The following is a 17226-nucleotide window of genomic DNA, read 5'->3' as shown; positions in this document are numbered from 1 at the left end:
CCTGGCTTCAGTTGGCTGACCATCCTGATGCTGTTCTGTTAAAGATCTCGGTGTGCTCCTCAACCGCTTTGGGTCTAAACCGGCTCACCTCAAAAGCGGTGGTGATCTTTGTCATGGGTTTGGTAGCCAGTTCCCTCAGTTTTCGGGCATCAAAACGTGGCTTGTGTAGAAGGATGGGTAAACGGCGGGGAATAAATAAGCTTTCCTCCTTTCGCAGCTTCTTCTCTTCTGCTTGCTGCTTCCTCTCCTTGTTGACTGTCATCTGGTATAAAATAGCATCCCACATTCTTGTGGCCTTCGATTTAAACAGCCTGCAGTCTTGTGTGATTGCTTGAGAGCTGTTCTCCTCCTTCTCCTTGCTCCCTTCCTCCTGTCCCAACTTTTCTGGCTCAGACTCTGGGAAGCTGGGTGCTTCTGGCTGCACCATTAAGTGCTTCCTGAGGCGATGCCAGCCACTGGCACTAGCTCCAGGAGGTCTTGCTTCTTCTATTGGTGATAGTGTTGGCTCATCTTTGAGGGGAGGGCTGGTGTTTGGCAAGCTGGGGGTCAACTGAGGTTGAATAACATGTTCTGCTTTGGTGTCTGTGGAGGTGGCACTGGTACTGTCAGCTTGTTCTGGGGTTTCTGTTGCTGGGTGTGCTTGCATGCAGGGAGCACTGGGTGTGGATAGTTTTTGGATGTCCTGGTCTTGCTTGGGTAATTTGGGTGCTGTCTCTGATCCAGATATTTCAGTGTCACTTCCATGGGTCATAGGCTTATCAGTGTGACCACTGGCAATGCTGGGCTTGGGTGAAGGGGTCTTGATGGAATCTTCAGTAACAGCAGGCCTAGGAGCTTGCTTAGGTGGCTCTGCCTCTGCAGCAGAAAGGAGGGAATGCTCCAGTGCAGTAGCCGTGGCCTTGCTGTCATTGAGCAGGGTGGGTATCTGCCCTGGGTATGGTTGAGAGCAGCTTGCTTCAGGTGCTGGTGAAGAAGGCCTTTTGTCTTCATGGCTGATGGTTCCTTGGGTCTGATTTGATGTGGCTGTCTTAGCTCTGGGTGGCTTGACACTGTGGAAATAAGTGTGCACCTTGGTGATGTAGGTAACCTCTGGTGCCCTTTCTTTACTGGGTGTACTGGTAGGAGGAGGCTGGGGGAAAATGGATATCTGAGGGTCATGTAGAGAGGGAAGGTGGGTATTTGTGCCCTCAGGCTGTTGTGGAGTCTCAGGAGCTTCTGGCTTGTGTAGCAGGGGCATGGCTGACGAGTTTGTGAGAATGAGGTGTTCGGCAATGCGCCTCTGCTCAGTGACCTTCAGCGTGAAAGGCTTGCTCTTTCGGAAAGGGGAGGGGATGCGATGAATGATGGGCTTGATGGAGAGTCGGGCTGGGAGGCTGGTGGAGGCAGGCATAGTGGTTTTGAGGGTCTCTGCTGGGGGAGCGCTCTCATTGTGCTCTAGGTCAGAGCTGGCCTCATTCACGGGCGAGAGGCTGGACCGAAAGGACTTGGCTTGCTCTGAAGCTCGGATAGCGTTCTTCTTGGCTGCCTTCTTCAGCAGCCGCTGGAGCTGCAGGTTGTCCTTACTGGGCTTTGGTAAGGTGGGAGGGGGAGAAAGGTGGTGGTGAATGGGAGCAGGCTGGATGGAGGATGATACTGTTATCAGCATTGGCATCTCCTGAAAGAAGACAAAAATCTTAGAGTTGACATGGGCTTACTGCTGGGCTAGATCTGAAATATTCATACATAAGGCCTCCTTTTCCTCTCTCCAAAAGCTATGAGTATAGAGTCAGAATTGTGGAAGAAAACCATCCATCTTGATTTCCTTAATCTCCTAAGGAGCCCTCATCCAGTCTTGAGGGTAGTGTGGGATATAGATGGGGGATGTGGTAGTGTGGATGTAGATGTAGAGATGTAGTGAGGGAAGCAGTATTACTGAATCTGTAGCCCTCTCTCTCCTGGTGTTAGAGTAAAATCCAGTGAGAGCTCCTTGGGACCCCAGACATTTGTGTCTTGGCAACTCCTAATGCAATTTAGAAGGAACTGTCAAGAGAAACAGAGCAGGTCTGAAATTCTGAAGCTTTAAAACATTCTCCAGAGGCATAAATTGATACCATTTCATGGCTTTTAAAATTCCCATTATTAATACTCTGATACAATGTAATGTACAACATAAGTCATAAACTACATGTCGTTTGAATCAAAGTCAACACTGGCCCTGATTAATTTCAGCTGGCCTAAAGACATCCCTGTGAAATGCAGGGCTTTAAAAAGCTGTGATTATCTGGTGAGTTAGTGCTTTGTCACAAAGCTAACTCTGATTGTAATTTCCTTGTTGCACCAAGCACAGTGGCAATCTTCTCCTCCTGTGCTCAATTTAAAACCTAGTTTTCCCTTTCCGCTGGGGAGCATTGCCACTGTCCTGCCTGTATCACTCATTCTTCAGTGAAACAGAAATGGGTTGTGGTCTGAGTCAGGTCTTATCCCCAGTAGCAATTGCAGCTGGACAATCTTTAGCCAACACTGTGCTGCTCCTGGGGAGATGCACAACTGCTCTCTGTTGTTAACTTGCCACGAAATCCTTTCTGGTGAGCACCAATCAGATTACCTGCATAGTGGAGCTAAGGGTCTGTGTTGGGGATAGGAAGATGAAACTAGTCTCTCTTCTCCTCTTTCCCTTCCTGAACAGGGCTGGGGAGCACCAAACACTCAGCCTCTGACCTGCAATGATTCTTTGGCAGCCTACAGAAGAAAATCTGACTACCCTGGTTCTCAGCATGGAGTTGCTGACTTTTGCTGTGAAACTAGGCATAAATCACTGAGCCCCTTAGTGCCCTATGCTGGATGCACCTGAGCATCCCAAAACAATGAAGAAGTGGGATGATGTCTGGGTTGCCCAGAGGAACTACTGGCTCTGCTTGTTTCCTGGTGGCTCCCAAGCTGCTCTGGCTAGTGTGGGTGTGTAGCATACCTGCTCTGCAGAAAACTATCCAGAATATAACTCTCAAAAGTGCAGAACAGCTTTTTGTGCTTGACTGCTCAGTGTTGCTTTTGGGCTTGCAGTGCTGCTGTCAGCACTGGGCTGGGAAGCTGATCTGTACTGAGCAAGCAGTTGGTGTATCTGACAAGACTGATTTGTGGATGGGCATGAAAAGATGACTGCTATTAAACAACAACAAAACTCCAAACAACCAAAAAATCCCCAAAATTACCACCCCATAAAAAACTAAACCAACTCCAACAAATGCAGCAGCAAATGAAAGGACTGAAGAGGTGGCATTTAGGGCACAAAGCCTTCAAGATGAAGCTTTCACCGTGGTGGATGAGCCGTGATCCATAGCACAGGCTGTGATGGGCTGGACGTAGGAAGCTTCTAGCAAGTAGTGCACTTCTACCAACAGATTTCTGAAGTACAGGGAAGACACAGACCTGTTGGAGCAGGTCCAGAGGAGGGCCACAAAAATGATCGGAGTTGATGGAGCGCCTTCCTATGAGGAGAGGCTGAGAGAGCTGGGGTTGTTCAACCTGAACAAGAGAAGGCTCCAGGGAGATCTTATTGTAGCCTTTCAGTACTTAAAACTTTTCTTATACTTTTCTTATAAGAAATTTGGGACAGACTTTTTAGTAGGGCCTGTTGTGATAGGAAAAGGGGTAATGGTTTTAAATTAAAAGAGGGTGGATTCAGACTGGATATAGGGAAGAAATTCTTTACAATGAGGGTGATGAAACACTCCAACAGGTTGCCGGGATAGGTTGTAGAAGCCCCATCCCTGGAGACATTCAAGGTCAGTCTGGATGGGGCTCTGCGCAACCACATCTAGTTGAAGACGTCCCTGCTCATTGCAGGAGGGTTGGGCCAGATGGCCTTTAAAGGTCCCTTCCATCACAAACTATTTTGTGATTCTATGATTTATTTTGGCTACAGGCATGAGAATCCTCCTGTTGTTTTGGTGAGGGGGCTCGGAGGGGATTTATGCCAGTTGGGGGTGACAACTGTTGGGCATTCCCAGTGGCTTATCAGCATCATGCCTTAGGCACAAGGCTGGGATTAGGACTTGCTCTATTCCAGGAGCTACTCTTAGAAACAAGTCTGCACTAGCCTGAAATAAAGGCTGAGAGCCCATTCCTTTATCATATACCTGTTCTCCTCCCTAGCCTTGTGGATATTCTAGGTTCTTCTGGGTCAGAAAGTCAGAATGCCGGAGTTGGAGAGGTGCATACTTGCTTTTGTGAATCACTGCTGTGGTTCAGATTGTATAGGAATTGGTAATCGCTTGTGTGATTTTTATCTGCTGCGAGGTGAGCTAGGATGTACATCTGTTAGGATTGATTGTGAGCTGATTTCATCTGTTTAATGTGGTCCTGTGGACAGCCTGTCCTACAAGATGAGCTGTGGTCTAGCAGCACTGGTAAACCAAAATTACAAGGCTGATTTGCATCAGGCTTGTGCTGGGATAAAAAGGCAGGATAGCGAACTTCCCAAATACTGATGACCTGTTTGAGTGTTTTCTATGGACTGCTGTACCCCACAAAAAGGCATCTTCCTGTATAGGCCATAGCAGGATTTTGCCTGGGATTTGCTGCAGACTGCCAGATGTTACTGAGGAGGCCATGGGGGTTCTTGGAGTAAGAAGTTTAGATATAATCTGCATGCACTAGGAAGGGTTTCCCTCTGTTCCCAAAGTTCAAGGCTGCTTTATGCCCTACAGCCTCAGATTTTTGGTGTCTTACAATAGTGCTCTTAATCACTTTTGCTACTATCTCAGCATCTCATCTGACTTGAAACCTGCTGTTCTGTGGCCCTGGAGATCTTGTGGGTGGTAACTTCCATGGCATGTGACTGTGCTGGCATATTTGTGTTTGATTAGTGAGGGAGACAGATGTTAAAAACAGAAAAAAAAGGAAATCAGCTTTTAATTTATTTGCCTTCTCTGTCACGCTTGGCTTTGTTTGAGTCTTCTTCAGAGCTTTGTGCTCAGGAGAAATTCTGCAATGAGCAAGACTTGTGAGCATCTTCCCCCTTGCTGAATAATGAAGCAAAAGCAAAGGGACAGGCAGACTTGCTTTATTGCCCTTGGAAAGGCCAGAGCTGAAAATCCAGGGGAAATTGAATGGGAACTCTGGTGTGTATGTGATAAGCTGGAAGGAAATTGAGCTAGAAGCTGAGTTAAGAAGCTTTCAAAGGGTTAAGCTTCCCTGCTACTGGTTGAATGCCTGGTGGTGGAGGGGAAGTCACCCACCTTTGGAGCCCAACTGTTCTCCTGTGGTCCACTCTCTTTGCATCAACCCAAAAGCAGGAATGGTGGGGAGGGTGTCAGCATGGGGGAGTCATTTATCACGTGATGGAAAAGTCATTTGCACGTGGAGCCCCTCGGCTGTACCAGCTGTTATGCGTGGAGCAGATGGAGAGCTGCAGGAACCCAATACTGCTGCAGATGGTCCCAAGAAGCGAGCTATGGCTGCTGGGGGCTGCAGGAGCATGCTCTCCATGTCAGTGGCTTTGTCAGGCTTGGAAGGAAACCTGCTCATCTCCTTCTTGGGAGGAGATGGCTGGGTAGGAGCATGTTTCTCCCTCTGCCTGGGCAGCTGTGACCTCTGCCCGGTGTGCAGCCCTCAGCATCTACTCTGCCATGGGCACATGGCATGGTTGGCTGTCCTGCAGTGCTGAAGCTTTATGGGATGTTTCACAGGGCTCTGTTAAATGGGTGGAACAAAACCACCTGTAATTGCTGTCAAGATGCAGCCTCTGTACAACCCAGGGTATGGCTGGTTGCAGGCCAAATGGTATGAATAAACCTGTTGATTTCTTGTCTTGCAGCTGAGCTTGGTCCTGGCTCGATGCAACTCTCAATGCCACTATTTCCTCTGCTCCATAGAAGATAATTGAAGGATGTTTCTCTTCTGCCTGATGCCAGCCTGCTTTGGTACAGCCTGACTGCTCTCAGGTTATGAGTAATACCCCATGCTGCCTCTGGATGGATGGAAGGAACTAGATCAGCTGGAAAAACCTACCCCTGTTATAACCTTCAATGTGACTCCGGCATTTTTTTCTTTTTCCATTTTTTTTTTTTTTTTTTTCAATCTGGCTCTGCTATGGAGATGGGAGCCTGTGCTCTGCTCCCTCTCTTCCATCCAAGTCTGGAAGAGGGGGATCAGTTGAGCTGTCAGGGATTTTGCTATGTGATGAAGAACTTCTACCTTTGTGGTTCTTGGTGGTTGGTGGTGGGAGAGATGGAGCTCAACAGAAACCTAGCAAAAGAATCAGTGTTTGGAAGGAAGGCAGTGGGCATATCCGGAGCACGAGGCGACTGTGAGGACCACTTATCACCATGTTGGTGCCAGCTGTGGGTAAAGTCTTCCCCTGTTTACAATGCAGCCTCTGTCCTTCTACAACATCTGCTTTGAGGGATTTCCATCTACTGGATTCTGTGTATGTCAAATCACATTCAACTTAGTCCTGTTTTTTAGTCTATTTCCCAGATCATCCTTTAATTGCAGTTACATACCCATGCCAAAATGTTCCTGCCACTTTTCAGTCTTGACAGTGTCAATAGCAGCTTTGTTTCAAATAGCTGCTGCTTTCCTCTCCCTAACATGGATTGGAAGTCTCCTTTCACAGGTAAGGAGTGCTGGCTGCTGGTATTGCATCCCTTCTCTGTGAAAGATATTTGTTTGTTCCTAACCTGCAGGCTCCAGTGCCAGTGATTGAAACACTTTTTCTGAATGGCAGTGGTGGTGGGTATGTTGACAGTTCACCCTCAGTGCTCCTGAAGGAGGACAGGATAACTGGGAAACAGCGGCTGTTCTTATACTGAAAGCTGCCTCAGTGAAAGAGCATCCTAGTGATTTGTTTGGGGAGGTCAGAGCTTGCTGTGAACATGGGGAAACTAAGTCCCTAAAGAGTGTTGCTCTGGCCTTGGGCCTGAGGTCTGTAAATCAGCTCCTAGGGCTGTTTCTGAACTCTCCCATGTCTTCATATGTCATAGTGTTAGCATGACCCATCCCCTCTTTATATTCTTAGTTCCTACCCTTTTCTCATGTCAACATAATTTTGCAACTTGTTTCTGCTTTCCTGGAGGGAGGACAGCTTCTCTCTCTCCTGCATCAGTGTGCTTTCTGCTTCCATTTACTGCATCCTGGATTGGTTTCTTTTTTCTTTTTGTAAGCATTTAATAAAATTTGAGGAAGATGTTGTAATGATGGCAACTCTGAGTTTATTGATATAGGAGTTCCCTCAGCAAAGTTTTTTTCCAAGATCTTGCAAACCTCTGCTTGAGTGGAAAGTGGAGAAGAAGAAACATCAGACTGAGTGACAACAAGAAAAGGAGCTTAACATATGCAGGAAAGGGGCTTGTTGTGTGCCTGTCCCATTTAGGAGATCCTTGTCATCTTGCTGCATTCTTCATTGTTACTGGGGTAATTGACTGTAAAATGGGGATGAGTGGTGTTTGGGTGAGAGATGGAGCAGCATGCAGAGCACCACCCATGGAGTGATCAGATAAATGAAGCACAGAGCCTATCTCTTCAGCTAATGGACCTGAGAACATCACAAGATTCAACCAAAAGCACTGGCAATGTTAACTGTTTAAAAAAAAAAAAAATTGAAAAATCCTCTATAGCCTGCTTATACAGTTTAGATGAGATCTATATAGCTGTCTGTGCAGGAGCCCAGCACTCTAATGAGCTGGCTATCCTACTTGGAAACATCTAATGAAGAAACCTTTCCACAGAGGTGACCTTGCAAGTAATAACATTTCTATGGTGCAGAGATAGAAAATAGTTTGTGCTGCCCTTACCTACATTTTCTTAAACTGTTAGGAAGAGGAAAGTTCTCAGATACCACTTCTTACTGTCATCTTGCTTTATTGGTACCCTTGTCCCCTTCATTCTCTGCTTCAGGTCCTGGAGGTAAGAATGCAAGGAGCATGTTCCTCGGAGAGCACTGAGGAGTGTGGACAACATCTGGGCCCATCTTCCTCATTTCATCTGTTCCTCCTTTCAGCCCTTTCTCTGCCATACTGGGGTTTTCAAGTGAGGCATGCTAATGGGGTGTACGGAGGTGTTCTGATTTGATGCAAAAGCAATGATACTGTGCCCTTGCATGCATGCAAAGTGGTTGCACCAATTTGTTTGCAGCTCTATTCTGCAGTTTGCTGATGGAAAGGATGGTCAGAAATTTGACCTGTTACTATTCCTGTTCCCTGCTTGGAGAGTGCAGAAAGAGCCCCAGAGGCTGCTTGTGTGGGATTCGCTCCCTGAGGAAGGTTAATTTTCAGGGCATATTTTCCTCACTTAAAGCCCACTTGGACCTAGGTGTGGTTTCACCTGAAACAACTGCATAACTTGGGTTCTGGTTACAGCGCAGAAGTGAGCAGGTTATGTGGAAGGCCTCTTGGGAGGCCAGAGTGCTCTAGTAGCGCTGAGGAGCCAGGGAAAGGCCTGCTTTGGAGCACGTGTGTGTAGCTCTTTATGAGGTACCTGTTTTTGCCAAAGGAAGTTTTCCCACAGTTAAATTAACTGTATGGTTTGCTGTTTCTCCTCATAAAGTAACGTGGTGTGCACTCAGTGATGGGAGTGGCAGTGCGGTTACCAGAATGGTGAAAGACATCCACAGAAAGAGATGCTGCAGCCCAGGTGTTCTGGATGTGCATCTTGGGCAATGCTAATTGGGGATGAAAGCTCATTTCTTCCCTCAGCAGCAAGCACTGGGCATTGTGGCTGATTTTATTGCTCATGTCAGAAGAAAATGTCTTGAAATGTATCTGTGAAATGTGTCTGCTCATCTCCTGCTAAAATGAGAAGTTCCTGCTGGTGAATTCACTGTGAAGAAACCACAGTGTGTGGTAGCGAAGTTATGCTGCAGTCTTTGCAAAGTCAAGTCTGCTTCCAGCTCTCCTGTGCATCTCTATGTGGTGCTGGGACCTTCATACTCCTAGGGATGGGAAGAGTGCTCTGGGGCTCATCTTGCTCACGTGAGTAAAGCAGAGCAGGGTGTTCTGTCTATAACAGTTACTGGTCTGGTTTTGAGTAGCTGACTGCTCCGTATCTTTCCTACATTCATATTGTATTTTTTTTTCAGCATTGGCATCTCTTAGGCTTTTGTTATGATACCTTAGCTCTATCTTTTCCTGGGACTGTTTTATTTTGAGCGTAGGAAGGACAAATTGAGGCATTAAGTGAGTCTTTCTTGCAGGATTAAGCTTATCCTCAAAGCCTGGTGGAGAAGAGTGATGCTTTCTTGGCCCCTGTATCTGTTGGCTGCCAATCTGTTTTCTGTGCTGCCATCCTACCCCAGATTACTATCCCCTTTGCAGGTCAGTGGTGCTCAAAGAAAGGGGTGGAGCCCCTCTGTGGGCTGTCAGTGTTCTGACCTTGAGGCATACCTCAAGGTGTTGCCTCATTCCAATTTCTCCTTCACTGTTCTGCTTGTTTAGATTGTGCAGAAGGGGATGCCCTTTTGTACAGCGCCTAGTTTTAAATCTGTGGGAGCTACAGTAGTCATGAAATGTGCTGTGCTTGTATTCTGTACCAGGTTTCATGGCTGCTTTTTTTCCAGCAAAGTTTGACAGATGATTCTCCATGAGCATATATGAGATGGGATTGAAAAACATGGTCCACAGCCATTGCAATGCCTGTTTCCTGCAGACCATAAACTAGCATTGTTTAAACTTGGGGAAAGCTTAGCTGATGCAAACCTCAAGTTTGTTATGTCTTAATATAGCATTTCTTCTGCTTCAAGATTAGGGGCTAAACTTCATCTGGTTCTTTTTCTGGATATAAAATAATTATAGGCTCCCTTTTATGGCCATCCTTATGTGTATGTGCTGGCTAATTAACAAATCTACTCAACCCTTGCTTGCAGCTCTGCACTGGGTCTCCAGTGAGGTGGTGTACACAGGAGCCTGGAGTTCCCAAATAACTTTGTTCCTTGAAATGTGTCTGCAGTTCCTGCTCTTTGCGGGAAAGGTCAGACTCTGAGAAACCTGGGGCTAGATGTCAAAGCTTCCCCTCCTGCCACCACCACCTTAGGGAAGGAAAATAAACAAGCGCAAAGAGCGGGGTGTCTATAAATAATGAGGTGGCAGCTGATGTGCTGCTGAACATGGCTCTGAGGTTAGTCTGTTGGTAACTCTTGCCAGCTCAACACTCCTTCCCTAATGCGGTGTGGTATACAAGTGTGTATATTTATATATATTTTAAAGCAGGTAAAGAATGGATCTGACAGTGACAAGAAGTGCAATGAGAGCCAGCATTTGCTTCAGAAACAGTGGACCCATTGCAAGGATCCTGATAATGGTAAATAGACCACAAGCATTTCCATGTGATTTTTGCATTTGTTCCCCTGAGGGTACTAGTTGCAGTGGAACAATTTGATTTAGATGACAGTTTTAGAAAGGTGTTTAATCTCTTCAGGATAACTCTAAGTAATAGTGGTTTAACAATGCTAAAGACACGTACTCTTCATCCTTCAAATAAAGAGGAAAAAATGTGTCATGGGCTGAGGGCTTCTAAGGATGATTAGAAGAATAGGGGGAGGTTGAAGCAAAATATGGGGGAAAATATCATTGGGATTAATATGAGCAAGCACTTTAAAACATGAAAGCAGCAAACTGCAAGTGTAATTACTGAATCAGAGGTGCTTTGTTGGGTAGGTAGTCCTTCCCCAAGGTTGTGGAGAGGCTGTGTGGCTGCTGTGAGCCCCTTGGCTGATCTCATGCCTCACCCACCTCCTTTGGGGAGCAGCCCAAAACCGCGGCTGTGATAGGGTCCTGACCCCTATCCTGCTGTTCAGACTTTGTCCTCTCTGTCAGACTGTCATCCATTTAGGTGTAAATAGCCTGAGGATGAGACACAAGCTGTGTCTTGAATGGTCCAGCCTGATTCCTTATCTTCAGAGACTCATCTAGGCTAGATCTAGGGTGTCCAAGGAGGATCTTCTGAATCCCACAGTGGATGTTCCTTAGATGTGTAAAGCACATGGAGCAAGCACATCTCCCAAAGTGAATAATTAAATGATGCAGCAACAGTCTACGACAAAAATCAGGAATCAATATTAACTGAAGAAAGATGAAATTCAGTACTTACTGATGTGTAATTTGTTTCCATCTGCAGTCACTTGCATGTTGGGTACCCCATGTTACTTGGTTCGGTTTACAAGATTAACAGGTCATTACTTCTTGGAGATCATTTTGGGTGCTGTTTTCATGTGATTTTTGGAGCCCTGTAGGTAAGTTCAAAGCATCAGTTGGAAAAAGAGTATTTACAGTAGCCAGTAGGTAAGAGGTTTCTCAAAAACTAATGAAACTAATTCTTTTGAAAGCATGAAAAATTCCATCACCTAAAATTAGCGTGAAGAAGAGCTATCGAGTAACACCACTGCATGCTCCCAACTTGGGCCCTGCAAAGTTCGGCATCTAAAGTACCAGAGAGGTGAAGGGCAGATAATGGTGATGTTGCCAGGACAGATACTTTATCAGAGGCACTCCAGGCAATGAAACGAGTTGGAGGCTTTTCAAGTTTGCTGGTCAGATTTGCTGTTTTGCAAAAGTCAGGGTTGCAAAATGCGATTTTTGGAGCTGTACTTTGATTGTTACTGTCCCTAGAGAGGAAGAGTGCAAACTCTGGCTCTGTTTCTGGTTGCTCTTGGTGAGGGATGTACTGTAAGAGCAGGGTACCAGCATGTGCTGGGAGCAAGAGGGGGTTTGGAGTTGATTGGTTTGGTGAGTTTGGTTGGGGGTCTGTGTGCGGTTTGACTTGACAATCAGGGCTGAGGCTGCTGAAGTGAGGTAAGGGATGGCCTCAATACCTGCCTTTGCCCTGGCTGAATGTGTGAGCTGCCCAAATGCCAGCAGTTATTTATCATCTATTAGCCCTGGGGTGTTTCATCCCCTTTTCCAGCTGTCATCCCAGTTTGGGCTTTGCTTTTTCACAGCCTTTCAGGAGCCTTTGTAGTGTGGGTGCCAAGGCAGCTGGTAGATTAAACATGGTTGCAGGGAGATGGGGGCATGCCAGAGCAGTTTCTTTGGAAGTCTACAAAGTAGCTTTACACCTAGGTTAAGCTTGGACTGTTCCATCTGGCTTTTGAAGTGCTGGTGAGCTGTGACAGAAAGCCAAATCTGAAGGCAAATTCTTGCTTCTTTTCCAGGACTGTCCTGCTAAGCCTTGTGTCTTGCTGACCCTGTGTGCTAATGTACCTCTAATCTGACTTTGAGTCACTCTGTGGATCAAGGTAGCAAAGCCTTTCCCACATCCATCAGAGTTGTGGCCCATCTGATGAGGCCAGTTCTCATGGAAGGGATGCAGATGCTGTTATTTCTGGGTTGATACTGGGAGGTGAGCTCTCCATTTTCTTTCTCCCGCAAATGGAGAGCTCTTTCTCTGGCAGAGCGTGGCATGATTTGGGATCATGCCAGGCTCTGCAAGGCTTGGACAATGCCAACCTATGGAAGGATTGGAGGGCAGGTGCTCCATCCTTCATGCAAATACCCTAATGCAATCAATTCCTCTGTTGGATGACTTCAACATCTCAAAACTGCCATTGTCGTTTAGCAGCACTAGTGACTTTATGTGTCTCCAACAGTGAAAGTGTTGCTGGGGAAAAAAAGCCCAGATAATCACAACCAGAGCCAAACCAACTGGAAACTTAGAATAAACCATTATGAATAAGAAAATTTCAACAGGATTTAAAAATGCCCAAGAACATGTTGTACCCTGCTCTGCTGCTGTCACCACCAAAACCACACCAGCCTAATGAGTTTATTTGCAGCACACACTGTATGAATGACATACGAGGCTGGGTTATGTCTGCATCTGATGCTGAAGCAGGAGGTGTTCATATCCCTCAGATTTCTTATGTAAAGACATAGAGTTTCTGGTCTTACAGTCTAAGAGGAGATAAGAAGGGGTACATTCTTCTACCAACCAAGTTTCTCAGAAGGGAAGACACATTAGAATCCTCCATGGAAAATTTGATTGACTCCCTCCAGATGCAAAGAGGAGGAGAGCAGTATCAGGTGGGTGGATGGAGGCATGCATAGGTAATTTGGTCATTAATAAGAGTAAGCTTGTTTGTTGCCCTTTATTCTCCCATTTATGTCCCTGAACATTTTGAAATATCAAGGAGCCACCATCAACAGAAGTTACTGTCACCCTGATGTTTCCCAGCCTCACTCCAGGATTCAGGTTGGTGAATCCCCAACCTGGTGAATGCTTGCTTGCCCCTGTATCTGAGTGGCTGCTGCAAGAGGTTCATCACTCTGCATCACAAGGATGGCATCAGGTGTCTTCTATCTAGGGGAGGAAGAGACAAATTTGAGGACTGAGATCCTGAGCCCAAATGCTAAACAAGGGTATTAGAGGAGCCAGAGAGGAAGCAGTCTTTGCTCAGTCCTTTTCAGTTGTGTTTCAGTTTCCTTAGGATCCTGTCATCACCAGTAAAATGGCAGTGGTGTGCTGATACTTAAATAGAGAAGGTGATTTTAAATTTTAAGGCTATTCTGTTCTCTGCTTGACTGGCTGCATAAAACAGTTCACTGGATTTTACCCAGAAACAGAAATTAATTATATATATATTCTGCCTTTTCTCTTGTACTTACTTAGTCACTATCTGATCTGCCTTCTTATTGGCAGGTTTTTCAATAAGTTGGAAAGAGGGCTTCAGTGAATGTAGGCCATCTACTTTAACCTTGAACTGCTGATTAAACCCCACTGCAGAATCCTTTTCTCTGGGGTGCAATAAAGAGAAGAAAGGAGAGGAGAAGTGGATGAGAATTTACTTTTCCTTCCTAAATGACTTTTGTGATTACCATTTCCCACCTGTCCTGAATCATGGTAAAAGGTTTATAATTGAGTGTCACAAAACAGAAAAACACATCCCCACTCTTCTCCAGTCAGCTAAATCAACACGTTTTCCTGGCTAACTTCAAGTGTTTCAGTGCTGATGTCTGTGTAAGTGGATGTCAAAACCAAAATAGCTGTATCATGCAAAAATATCAAAAGATGTTTTGAAAGCACTCAAATATGACAGGGAGGATAAAAGAAACAGGCTTTGTGGGTGATAGAACAACTCAAGTAAAACCTATTTCTCTTACAACAAATTCACTTTGGATAATGTAACCATTTTTGGATGACAGAAAATGTCAGTGGAAGTTCCTCTGTAGCTCAAGCATGGAGATATAAGTGCAGAGTCATGGGTGGGTTTGGGTGAGGAAGGACCTTGGGAGGTTCTCTGGCCCAACTCCGAGGCTAAAGCAGGACCTCCTTCGGTATGAGACTGGTTTGCTAAGTGGAGGTCAGTAGCTGGTGAATAAGGGATAGGTACTGTTTCATTGCAAGAGTTAGGTATCTCTTGGGTTGTGAAAGAGCACCTGTTTTATGGGAAGGACATAGATGATTTTATTTACAAACTCTATAGTCTTTAATGAATGTGAAGCCACAGATGATTTCAGACTTCCAGAGCTGCAGAGGTTTTCAGATGCAGTTTTCCAACACTTCTTTTAGTTTGCTAGCTGAGTGTCGTAGGAGCAATGATCCATGGAAATGCTGCCTAGTGTGCAGTGGGGGGGGAAGGGGATCAAAAAAACAACCAAAAATACAAGCATTTGGCCAAAGTGCCCATCTTTATGCAATCCATAAAGTTATCACGGCTAATGTGTGTGCACTGTATTTAAAGTCTTGATGCCCTGAGTGTACTAGCTGCTGCAATAGGTCAGCCAAAAGCCAGAAAAGATAAGCAGAACTGACTGCAGCTCCCCTGCAAGTGGTCCTGCTATGCCATATATTCCTGTGGCCCATCTCAAATGACCAGTCTGGGTGCTCCTACCTATCATAAAGAAATGTGATACTGGTCTGTGTTACCTAGTGGAAACTTCTGTAGATCCCTGCCCAGCCTCTAGTTGCTATTCAAGGAGGAACACTGGTTTGCTGTATCCTCTCCCGGGCAGAGATGCTGTCACTGGAAAAGCATGCCAGGTTCTGGCTTGACGTCAGCACGTGGATGGACTTTATGCAGTTTGAGACCCTGGTTCATGTGTGTGACCTGCATGCATGCTCCTTTTGGCTTGCATGCTGTCTCCTAACCTGGCAGCTGGTGAGAGTGGCTTCTCCAAAGACAGGTGCTCACTGCACCCTCATATAACAAAATCTGATAGTTTTTGGTAGAAATGTGGCTACAGATGGGATCATCTCTATCATGTGGTCCATGCTATCAGTAGGAAGCATGAGGTGTAGCTGTTGGTTTGCTTGCTCTCAAGGCTTGTGTGGCTGTGCTGCAGCAGCTCAGAGGGCAGCCCAAGTACACATTGCTGCTGATGAAGGGAGAAGAGATGATTTCAAGACGGCAAAATATATATCCCAGAGCAGGACAATCTACAGTAAAGTGAGGCAGAGCTGATGATGAAAATGGTGCAGGCTGTGAGTAAAACTGCTGTGCAATGGCATCATGAGATGAAATAAGGACTAGATGTAAGGTATGTGTGAGAAGCATGGGGTATGCTGCTAAGGTATGAAACAAATATTGAAGAGGATTATAGTTGTGTGCTGAAGTGGATAGAGAGACCCACAAAGGGAAGGAAGGGCAACCATAAAATGGGCTGTGAGGAATGAACCTCAGTTGTGAACTAGATGACAGCAGAGCAAACAGAGGATGTGAGCGTCAGATAAACAATCTGTCCAGAGGGATGAGCATATACCTTCAGTCCTATGCAAAGAGGGAACTGGATCATGCTGGGACCGGAAACAAGATGCAAGACACTGACACGAGTGCTTTGACAGGTAGCCTATAGGATGCACAGCCATCCTTTGAGACAGTATGAAGTAATGGGCTATGCTTCCAAGGGGTGGTGATGGGAAAGACAGAGCATGGATATCATGCGTAATGAATGTTGTGTGGAGCAGTTGTCCAGCATGTCCAGATCAGGAACTGAGCTGAGTGTATAGGAACTAAAGAAGATGCTGCAGACAGTAATGTTTGCATTTCATCTATTTGAAAATAGAGATGCAGCAGGTAGAAACCTCTGGTTACCTCTAGTAGCTTGCATCAGCATCACATTTGTCAAGATGCCTAGAGGGGAATTTGAGTGATGTGGAGTGCCACTGGTGCACAAACAGCACTACTCTGGCAGAGGCTGTGCAACCCTTCAAGATGCTCACATTGCTCCTGCCAACTGACTGGCAGCAAATGGGCCAGACAGAACCACGGGAGTGTTCAGCCTCGTATCTGCTGAGAACCACCCTGCTCTAAGCCAGGGCTTCACGTGCACTTGCACACACATGCTTTCCTGTTAACTAATCAGTGGGGTTAATCAACCCCATCCTTGGTGTAGAGACCTGAGTCATGAGGCCCTGTCAGTCTATAACAGCAGGCAGGCAAAGGAGGCTGGTGAATGCCATTGCCAAATTGGGTCCACTGGGGACATAAAAGGAGAAACAGCTGGGGGACTCCCCTCCATACATCCCCACTCTGCAGCCAGTTTGGGCAAATGCAGTATTCCTTGGAGACATATCCAGCTGGTGGAGTGTCCGAGGAAAACTAGCCAATGGAAGGTGGCAGAAATGCTCGATGGTGCTGAGAACGCAGTGTGAAAGCTGGTTTGCTGTGTTAGTGCCTTTGAGGGACCTGGGGAGGGGGCATGGAGGCCGCCATACTTGGTCCGGCCATGTGTCCCCATGCAGGTGCCATTCTCCAAAGCAGTGTGGGGTGCTCACCCCAGCTCCCCCACCCAGCAAACTCCCGGCCAAAGGCAGGGGTCTGAGGATGCATGGTCCCCCTCTCACCCAACGAGTAACAAAAGCATTGCCTGGAGCTGGATTGCAGGGGGGAAGCGAGGGGATAAGGTGCCTGACAGCTGGAGAATAGAAGCTGGAGTGGGGGTTTTTGCTCATGCACATTACCTGGTGAATGGGAGGCTGCAGCTCCTGCTCCACAGCTTTAAAACTTGTCTACATCCTCAGCTGGGGACCCTTTCTTGCAAGCAGCAGGGAAAGAGAGGGCAGGAATCAATCTGTGACCAAGGCCAAAAATAACCCCTGCCCTGCAGCTACCAAAGTTGTTCTCTGCTCCTACAGGCTGGGGGAATAGGGGTGCTGGAGTTGCCAGGGACATTGGAGGGCACGCTTTGCATCGCCAGGGAACCCTGCCAAGGAGAGGCATGGGGAGCTGAAGCCTGAGAGGGGCAGTGAAATGGAAACCATGAGCCAGAGGATTGTGCAAGGCAATGCAATCCTCTGCCGGCAGAGCCATGCAACTGTGGA

The 17226-nt window shown here is 46.5% G+C and overlaps 2 protein-coding genes across 4 annotated transcripts in view; one reads left to right on the top strand and one right to left on the bottom strand.

Moving 5' to 3' along the window:
• The window catches only part of LSP1 (lymphocyte specific protein 1), a 51355-nt gene extending 44182 nt beyond the window's left edge, over positions 1 to 7173 (top strand). For all 3 annotated transcript variants that reach the window (XM_057412886.1, XM_057412883.1, XM_057412885.1), the window contains one exon: positions 5795 to 7173. The gene's annotated coding sequence lies outside the window, so the exon portion shown is untranslated. The remainder of the gene's footprint in view (positions 1 to 5794) is intronic.
• PRR33 (proline rich 33) lies at positions 8 to 16976 on the bottom strand. Its single transcript, XM_057412815.1, has 3 exons — positions 16867 to 16976; positions 11062 to 11197; positions 8 to 1654 (listed from the first exon to the last, which is right to left on the bottom strand). The coding sequence occupies exons 2-3, from the start codon at positions 11080 to 11082 to the stop codon at positions 8 to 10; spliced, it is 1668 nt and encodes a 555-aa protein (XP_057268798.1). The 5' UTR covers positions 11083 to 11197; positions 16867 to 16976.
• Between the last annotated feature and the right edge of the window lie 250 nt (positions 16977 to 17226).

The sequence above is a fragment of the Pezoporus wallicus genome, unplaced genomic scaffold, assembly GCF_028554395.1.
Source record: "Pezoporus wallicus isolate ANWC-B61680 ecotype Strahan unplaced genomic scaffold, APGP_CSIRO_Pwel_v1 scaffold_6885, whole genome shotgun sequence".
In the NCBI taxonomy this organism is placed as follows: Eukaryota; Metazoa; Chordata; class Aves; order Psittaciformes; family Psittacidae; genus Pezoporus; species Pezoporus wallicus.
This window is presented reverse-complemented; position numbering and strand designations above follow the sequence as displayed.